The sequence below is a fragment of the Nannospalax galili genome, unplaced genomic scaffold (assembly GCF_000622305.1).
Source record: "Nannospalax galili isolate Female #2095 unplaced genomic scaffold, S.galili_v1.0 scaffold1791, whole genome shotgun sequence".
Lineage (NCBI taxonomy): Eukaryota > Metazoa > Chordata > Mammalia > Rodentia > Spalacidae > Nannospalax > Nannospalax galili.
Genome location: NW_008329033.1, coordinates 303,529 through 313,104, shown reverse-complemented (window position 1 = coordinate 313,104; position 9,576 = coordinate 303,529). Strand labels below are relative to the sequence as shown.

The following is a 9,576-nucleotide window of genomic DNA, read 5'->3' as shown; positions in this document are numbered from 1 at the left end:
GATATAAGGTCGTAATAGTGTGTTCTCCATTTCATGAGGCAAAGGAAGATGGGAAGCAATTCCAAAACAATAGCAAATATTTAAAACAGATTCAGGACTCTGCTTCACCCATAATTTTCACTCATTTGAATACCTTTTAACTACTTAGTAAGGTTTTGTTAATACAGATATCAAAATTTACTTTTCTTAAAAAGTAGTGAACTTTATATATGCTGAGAGACAAACTAGGAAAAAAATTCAGAAATATAAGCTATTCTCAAATTACTCTTTAATGTATACAGTTTAAAGATCTTACATCTTTTCCTGACTTAAAGACATTACAAATCATAATTACATGCCCCTGTACTTAGAGGCCCTCGCCTTTAATCCCAGAACACAGGAGGCAGAGGCAGGTAGATCTCCATCAGAGATCAAGGTCAGCCTGGTTTATACAGCAAGTTCCAGGCCAGCTGGGACTACACAAAGAACCTGTCTCAGAAAACAACAACAAAAATTTCAGTGATAGTTAACATACAAACCACTTAAAATAACAGAAACTTTACATTTAATATGTGGGAAGTACTGTTAACTTTACATATACTAATCTGTTGTCCAGTAACTAGCTAAGTGAGTCACCCAAGGTCACACAGGGCATTAGTGACAGTGTGACTGAAAGTCATAGTCAGTCTAGAAGCTTCACTGTCCATCAGGCAGTCCTGCTCCCATTCATAAACTGCTCTGCTTAGGAAACTTCTCATCTAGAGTAACTTACCCTTTTTCTATTTTCTATAGTTATATAATTTACACAGTCAGAATCAGTACAACAGTACAACAAAGATCCTTGTCTGTGAAAGGTCACTGAAGGTACAACTTAGTGGGCAGGAGTAGAATTTCAGTATCACCAGTGCTGTTTGTCTAAATGGCACACTGGTTGATGCATATTTGAAATGACAAATTGAGGTATTTTGATTCATTTTTATTTTTCACTTTATTTTTGTTGTTATTTGCTTACTTGCTTGTTTTGAAGCAGGTACTTATTCTGTACCCCAAACTGAACTGGAACACCCTATGTAACCCAGACTGGCCTCAAACTCATGGTGATCTTCCTATCTCAGCCTCCTGAGCACTGGAATTATAGGCATGAGCCACCACACCCCAGCAAAACTGTGCTATTGAGTAGTAAGGCAGAGAAGGAGGTTATCTGGAGTCTTTGCTGTAGAAACAATAGCTTCTTAATCTTTAAAGTTTGATAAGGACTAACACAGTTGCTACTATAACCTTTATTTGTAACTTAAACTAAAATAAAAATTCATCCTAGTTCATTTCATTTAAGACAATATTTTTCTACTAACTCAGAAACCATAAATAAAAATTTTATAAGAACTATTTACTCCTCTCTTCTTTATGGATCCCTGAATGTTCTTCCGGAAATCTAAATGCCAATCCCGTAAATGAGAAAGGTAGTTAATGATATTGTACATAAGTAATGTTTTAACTGTGGGAGTGTGTGTGTTTCCTTTTCTTTCTTTCTTTCTTTCTTTCTTTTTTTTTTTTTTTTTTAACCACAAAACCAGTGGGGGAAGTGTGGGAGCAGGTGGGCTGGGCAGTGGCAGAAACCTCATGACACATCACTCCGCCCCCTGTGTTGGTGGAGAATGTCTGGAACAGCATTTAAATTCTGGGAGGTCTGAGCTGTCAGCAGCAGGACAGAGTCAGGAGCTCAGCATCGTCCAGCTTTGCAGTCTCAGGCTGCAGCATTTGTGGGAGACTCCAGCCAAGGTAAGCCTGAGGTTGGCTACAATGACTGTACATTTACTTGGCTGAATTTTATGGGGAAGTCCAAGGTATAAAGATCATTTTAACTGTAATGCTGTTAGTTTGACTTACACTGTTGTAGTCTTTTTGAATAAGCAGGTCAGGTACATTGCAGGTCTCCTGGGTCAGAGGCTTCCAGGTATTTTCAAAGTCAGTCCGATATAAAAGTTAAAAATAAATCTGGCTAGTCTGCAAAAGGACAGAAACTATTGCTTCCAATTACACAGTAAAGCTCAATGTTTCATTGGAATTATTATTGCTGCATCATTTTAAAGTGGCTAGGTGATTATGGAGGTAATTAAAAGAAGCATCTTTTATGGTAATGTAATCAATACTGTTATCTTTAATAAACTAACTCATTTTTAAAGGGGGCCCTTTCTTCATATCTTATCTCTGCATTGGCTTTTAAAAATGTCACTAATAACTATATGATAGTACAAAGATTCATTACCATGCACAGAAAAGCAGCTGGCTGTTTGAAATATTCATTTCAAATTTCTGACTCTCTTACTTAAATGATTTCCAACACATCTTCATTTCCCCTAAGCACCACTTTGTTAATCATGCACGCTAAAAACCACATTTTAAATGTATATTGGAAGAATGGAGAAAGCAATTTTCTTTTACAGCACTATTTTTTCTTTTTGTTTTTTCTTCCCTGAAAAAACTTCTCCCACACTACTATTATTTTAATTGTCAAATTGCTATGGAGCTGATTTTAGGTGTAGATAGCTGCAGATGTCAGATAGTGATGGCATAAGCTCTGGAACTCTAAAAGTTGAATAAATATGGGGTCGTGAAATTCCCCTCTCCCTTGCAAAGAGTGAGAGATGGGGAGAAAGATGGCATGCAAATATTAACTCAAAAGCATACAGCACTGAAAAGTTTTCTCTAAGAGGTAGAAAAGATTGTGTAGAATACAATTTACTCTGGTTATTCTGTAATGCGGTAGTGTAAAGAGGATATTAAGTATTCTGTACAAAATATTTTGCAGAACAAACTACCACCATGAAGATCGCAGTGATTTGTTTTTGTCTTTTTGGCATTGCCTCCTCTCTCCCGGTGAGTACGGTTGAATCTTAGAGAAAATTCTTCAAAATACATGTGCTAAGAACACTTTCACACCATATTTTTTTCTTCACTTTTCCATTTTAAAGGTTAAACTGATTGATTCTGGCAGCTCTGAGGAAAAGCAGGTAAGAATTTTTTAGCTTTATCACATAACTGAAGAATTTATACAAGCATTGCAAAATTTACAACAAATATTGTTTTATTTGTTGCCATTATATTTGTCTTCATAATCAGACCTGTTAATTTGCAAGTGTTTATTGATTACTTACTATAGATCATACCAGTATCAAACAGGGTATAGTTTTTAATTAATAGGTTCTCTTAGACTTTTTAGCATAATACAATTATTCTCCAGACTGTTGTTACTTACATAAAATGTATTCTAGGATTTTGTGTGACCTTTTCTTTCATTGAATCAGCACTATGTTCTAGAAGCAGAAAATTCCATCCTTTGCTTTGCTTAATGAAAGACTGAGTTTAAAATTCACCTCAGATGTTGGCCAGAGCTGTTCGTAGGCCCATAATACTGACAATACCCCCTAAGATGCTTGTTAAGAAGCCCATTGTGAAATGAAAGTCTATTTATGCTGTTTGAATCTATTGTGCTCATCAGCTGACTTTAGATCACATTTTTCTAAACAAGAATAAAGCCAAACCAAAGTCTTCATTTATTATAATTGTTTGACCAGCAGCATCGACATACCTGCTCCTCTACAATAGATGAAACTATGCCAGCCAAACACAAATGGACCTTGTCCTAAGGAGTTTGGACAAAAAGGCACATAGAGTTCAGTTCCACATGAACAGAATAAAAGCCAATATAGATCTGCCTGGGGTCACTGCAGCTCCATTGCTTAATGAAGACAGTATGGATGTGTTAGTGTATTTCTGTGTGGGGTGTGATATTGCAAGGATGAATTTTTAGAAAGCGGGGAAGTTGTAACAGTATAGGTCATTAATGGTATTTAGGAGATAAGTGAAGAGCTCAAACTCCAGCTTTATAGAGTCCTAGAAATATAGATCCAGTAGAAAATATGTAAAAGGCTGTAAGCATATACCACTGAAGATGAACACTGGTTATCTGTGTTAGGATTACTGAGTATGTTTTAGCCTGTTGATTTCACTTATCTACATATTCTCCCCATTACTTTTCTAAAATATAAATTTAACTTGTAAGTGTGTTATTCTTGAGCCTTTATCACATGTGCTATATGAAAAAAGACATATATATATATATGAAAATTTTAACTCATCCAGTCCAGTAGTTTTACATCTGTGTAAAGCAAACAACTTCTTCCTTCAACAAAAGCTCTCTGAGAAACCAGCATGAAGCTGTCCTGTTTAGACCAGCTAAGTGCTCCCCACTGGTCCAGTTTCCTACTCACTCCTGCCTTGGGTGAGGTTGTCATTCATGACATGGCTGTGAGGTTACAGAGTATAATCAACACAGTTGATCACAGGACACGTATGCAGAGCAATTTTCACTCCTCTGCATTAGTGCATTATCATCGTCCAGATAAATTATTTTGCTAAAGAAAATGCTGTTCTGTTTCCACCTTGAACAGCTCAGAGAAGTAGAATTTTTATACAATGGTGTTAACATAGTATTTCTCGCTGTCTGATAACCATTAGACTCCTATGGTTGTTGAACACTCAAACATAGCTAGTGCAAATGGGGAATTGAGTTTTTATTTTTTTAATATTAACTTACATTTAAATAGCCACATGACTAAGAACGCCATCTTAGATAGCACAGTCTTAGAGAATTTCTCTTTGTTCCATGGAGAAGAAATAATGAAGTTCATAGCACTTAAGGGTACCTCTGCTTTAGAGTGTTTACCTGAGAGGAACTTTCATCCAGCAAAGGTAGGATAGGAAAGCACAAAGTGAGATGAGTGTTGACACCAGTGTGCCAGCCTTGAATGTTGCCTCTGCCACCTAGTACCACCTAACCACGTTGTGGCTGAGTTTCCTATTTGGAATTATCAGGGAAATAGTGGTCTACCTCATTAGGGATTGATGGGACCACATGAATATTTTTAAATTACTTTGAACTGGCCCATGGTAAGTTCTATTAAATGAATCAATAAGAAAAGTAAGCTATAAAAACAATCTCTGACATTTTGACTGTATGCATGCACATTGTGCTGTTCCATCGGGAATGGTAAAGTATAGCTGTTTTACAAGTTTAGCACTTGAAGATTCCCATATTTCTTTTTTAACAAGAAATGCACACTTTTTAAATAGCTTCACAGCAAACACCCAGATGCAGTGGCCACATGGCTGAAGCCTGACCCCTCTCAGAAACAGAATCTTCTAGCACCACAGGTAATTTTGTTTTTTTTAGTTTTTGAAGACTAAACAATGATAGACAGCTACCAATCAAGCCATTCAGCCTAGCCAGCAAGATCTTTCTCGCCTATCGGTAAATGGGTGCCTAGAATGCCAATGGATGTACCATGGCAGCTTCTCTCCGCTCTAAGCCATCCACTAAACAGGCTGAACAAATAAGACCTGCTTTAGCTTGAAAAGACTAATTTTTGAAAACAGATGAGCATGTATGATGTATGCCAGTATGTGCCCTTCCTTTTACAGAATGCAGTGTCCTCTGAAGAAACTGATGACTTTAAACAAGAGGTAAGTTCTCGTGTTCATTGAGAACCATTGTTGGAGAGCTGAAGGAAGCCATTCCATCATTCCCTTCAGATGCAGTTCCATTAGCAAGTGTTCTAGGCAATCCCCATTTAAACACTTGCTCAGAAAGGAAGCAGGCATTTATTAAACATCAAAAATACAAAGGTTCTTCAGATAAGTTTCGTGTTGTAGAAAATGTCTCATCCCTGTTGCTTGAAACTTTAAGCATCTTGCAACGTACTTAGGGTATCTAATATCTGACAAGTATACCATTAATGCCTTAGCCAAGCCAAAATTTGTTTGACCTTAGAATGCTTCTCCTGTTAGCATAAGAGTTTATTTGATAAGTGGTCTTTCTTATTTGCTGAGCGAGCAAATAAATATTTTTAAGATTCAATCTGAATATCTAATAAGGAAAACTAGATAAAGGAGCCATTTATTTGCTGATTTGAAGTTTAATAGATCTTAACTCCTAAATCAATGGATGGATTTGCACTACAGTTTGTATACCCATGCATAACAGAGTCAGCTCTTGACTATCTATGATAATAGGGAAGGAATTATAGATTAGATCTATACATTAAAATTTAGATGATTTGATATCTTGAAAACATATTTCATAGGAAAAAATCAATCTTACTGTTGTCTATTACATAATTGAATTTAGCAAGCTAAATAAGGTTTACTATATACAAGAGAAAATGTTATCAAAGCTTGACTCATAAATATCTAAGAAAATGGGTTTTTTCCATTGGAAAACCAGAAAAGTGCCTCAGAATGTCATTTCATTTATCCCTGTGTTAAATGGACAATTAAAAGCTGTCCACTTCAGTACATAAATCCATGGAGTATATTGCAAATGCAAAGATCTTGAAAGTAAATAAAGTTTTTTTAAGTGCAGTATTAAACCCAAGCACTAATTTGTTGAGTCATCTTGATCTGTAATTTAGACTCTCCCAAGTAACTCCAACGAAAGTCATGACCACATGGATGATGATGATGATGACGACAGAGACCACGTGGATAGCCAGGATTCTGTTGACTCAGATGACACTGATGATGCTGATGATCCTGATGATTCTCACCATTCTGATGAGTCTCACCACTCTGACGAATCTGATGAACTCTTCACTGATACTCCCACTGATATTCCACAAACAGAAGTTTTCACTCCAGTTGTTCCTACAGTATACACCGTTGATGCTCGAGGTGATAGTTTGGCTTATGGACTACGGTCAAAGTCTAGGAAGATCCACATTTCTGATATCCAGGTAAATCCCTTGTCTGACACATCAAATGGTTGTGATGAGCTTACCTCAAGGAAACCAGAGTATGCATAGTCATTAATTGTTCAGCAATAAACATCCATTTTTGTAGTCTACATTATGACCTATGAATACAAAGTTTTCCTATGTGATGGTCTTAGTTTAACTTTGTATAATATATAAATATATACTTAATTTTGTCTCACGCACAATTTCATTTTTCCAAATACAGGCTCTAAGAAATATATTATAACCACTCATTTTAGTTCAAAAACTACTTCAGAAAACAGCAATTATTTGTGAAATATAGTGGTCATATTTCACAGCTAAGTGCCTAAATTATACAGTCACAATTAGAATAAGTTTAGTCAAAGGATCTAGACTTGACCTACACTTGACATTTACTATTCACTTTGCAATTTAACTTTCAATTTCTCTGACCATAGATCTGAGATAATGAGACCGCCTTATAGGTTTCATTACTTACATCAGTGATGTACTTGTTGAACTAGATGTGACTTACATGAAATTTACTGATAAACTAAGAAGTACTTGCTAGCATCTTTTTATTTCAGTCAAAGTTTAAAAAATATTTACTATGATTTGGTCAAAAAGTTAGAGATCAAAAAAAGAATTATAATGTTCTCATCCCTGGCTGTTTGTATAATTCTTCAATTTATGTTTGGTTCAGTATCCTGATGCTACACATGAAGATCTCACCTCACACATGGAAAGCAAGGATTTGGATGATTTACTCAAGGCCGTCCCTGTGGCACAGTCTCTGAATGTGCCCTCTGATTGGGACAGTCATGAATCAAGTCAGCTGGATGAACCGAGTGTAGAATCCCACAGCCACGAGCAACCCAGAGAGGGTAAACAGAAGGCCAGTCATGAGAGCTCTGAGCATGCTGATGTGATTGACAACAGGGAAAATTCCAAAGCCAGCCAGGAATCTCACAGCCATGAGTTTCACAGCCATGAAGACAAGCTAGTCCTAGATCCTAAGAGTAAGGAGGATGATAAATATCTGAAATTTCGTATTTCTCATGAATTAGATAGTGCATCTTCAGAGGTCAATTAAAAGGAGCCTCTTACTTTGCTTTAGTAAAAAAGAAAAGAGAAAGAAAGAAAGAAAGAAAGAAAGAAAGAAAGAAAGAAAGAAAGAAAGAAAAAGAAAACAGTTAAACAAGAATGTGAAATGCTTACTTCTCAGTTTAGCGAGTGGACGTACGTGTGTGGAGAAGGATAATGCTTAATGTTTTTGGTCATTAGCTTAGTTTGTTGCTTCATAGAAACACTCCTGTACCCTAAAAGCTTCCACACTTTGTCCTTGCCATAGAAGAAATACAAACTGCCGCTGCATTTTAATGATTGTTATTCTTTTCAATAAAAATGTATGCGAAACAAGCAAGATGCTTTTACATAATTAAAAGAGAAACTATAACATTCTCTGTCACTATAATCCCTTGTTTTTTAAATCAGTGTATATTTTGTTGTGATTATTTTTGTTGATGTGAATAAATCTTATATCTTGAATGTAACAAGAGTCTGGTGGTATTATTTCTTACTTGGTTTCCCAGAATATTTTTTCAGTTACTAAAATGTAACCATTTCAATGAACTTGCTTGACCTAAGAGCAATTTAAGGTCTTCAGGAGCAATGGAACAAGGTTACCTGGGAGTTAGCAGTCAGAACCCCTCCAGATGCACAAGGCCCTCCCAGGAGTCTTCTTGTCTAATTATAACAAGGCTAATGCAGAAGCCAATGAAAGACAGCATCAAAGTTTTGTTTTTAAGTTTTCATCATTCTCCATTAAATTGTGCAGTAAAGTTACTGCTTTCTTGACCTTTCTGGAACCTTATGTTGGCTTTCTAGGTATCCTAATCATTCTTAGATAAGAAGCAAAGAAAAAAATCCTGTTGTAATTTTGAATGGTATTTTGGGTGATAACCAAATTTCTCAGTGTTATTAAAATCTAAAGTTTCAGGGAGCACAAGCTTCTTCCTCTTTCTCTTCAACTATTTTTTATTTGTTCACTTGTTTTAGACAGGGTGTCACTATGAAGCCTCGGGTAGCTTGGAACTTGCAGAGATCCTTCTGCCTCTGTCGCCTGAGTGCTGGGGATTAAAGGCATGCGTCACCACACCCAAACTCTTCTCTATTCTTTTAAAAATATTTTTTTATTTTTAATATTTCAAAAGACATATTTTACATATTTTATATGCGCTTGAGTGTATCGTCTGAATGTGTTTAAGCGCATCACGGGGGTCAGAAGAGGACATTGTATTCTCCTGGAACTGGAGTTACAGTTGTCAGCTGCCCTATGGGTGCTGGGACTCGATCCCAGGTCCTCTGCAAGAGCAGCCAGTGTTTTTAACTGCTGAGCCATCTCTCCAGCCCAGCTTCTTGATATTCTACATAGAAATTTTAAACTATTCTATATCCCTAAAACAAAGGCAGGAGACTTAAAATTCATGAATTAAAAATAAAATACTAGGTGGTGGGCTGCAGCCCTGGAGGCGCATCCCAACCGTTCCCAGGGTGGTTCAAACTGGTGAGGTTGGCTCCTTTGCTTGGTGTGTCTGAGGCTTCCAAGCCGTGACCTGGGAGAGGGCCCCAGGCTTCTGAGCTTAGAGGAGTTGCACGGTAGCCGGGGTCTGGGGTTCTCTAACCCCAGCTACGACCTGGGTGGGAGCCAGAGATGTTGAATAGCTGTGAAGCAGAATCAGGACCTGATCTCAAACTGTCTGGGGAAGTCTTTGAAAGTAAACGGAAGCAAATTTGTGGAAACAAAAGGGAAAGAGGGTAGACA

The 9,576-nt window shown here is 36.9% G+C and overlaps 1 protein-coding gene across 3 annotated transcripts; it reads left to right on the top strand.

Annotated features, from left to right (window-relative positions):
- Window positions 1–1,606: 1,606 nt before the first annotated feature.
- On the top strand, window positions 1,607–8,305 carry Spp1 (secreted phosphoprotein 1). Of its 3 annotated transcripts, XM_008830194.3 has the most exons (7): window positions 1,607–1,758; window positions 2,789–2,856; window positions 2,952–2,990; window positions 5,113–5,193; window positions 5,461–5,502; window positions 6,450–6,770; window positions 7,456–8,305. In XM_008830194.3, exons 2-7 carry the CDS (start codon window positions 2,803–2,805, stop codon window positions 7,843–7,845), a joined length of 927 nt encoding a protein of 308 aa, XP_008828416.1. In that variant the 5' UTR covers window positions 1,607–1,758; window positions 2,789–2,802; the 3' UTR covers window positions 7,846–8,305. The 3 variants fall into 3 exon arrangements, with proteins under 3 accessions (XP_008828416.1, XP_017652830.1, XP_008828427.1); XM_017797341.2 differs by lacking the exon at window positions 5,113–5,193; XM_008830205.3 differs by lacking the exon at window positions 5,461–5,502.
- The last annotated feature ends 1,271 nt before the right edge of the window (window positions 8,306–9,576 follow it).

Bases quoted from the DNA above. Each gene is read 5' to 3' on its own strand.
- Spp1 (XM_008830194.3), top strand. From the start codon at position 2,803: ATGAAGATCGCAGTGATTTGTTTTTGTCTTTTTGGCATTGCCTCCTCT. The intron at 2,857-2,951 runs GTGAGTACGGTT...TCCATTTTAAAG, and splicing joins GCATTGCCTCCTCTCTCCCG to GTTAAACTGATTGATTCTGG. The intron at 5,194-5,460 runs GTAATTTTGTTT...TTCCTTTTACAG, and splicing joins AGAATCTTCTAGCACCACAG to AATGCAGTGTCCTCTGAAGA.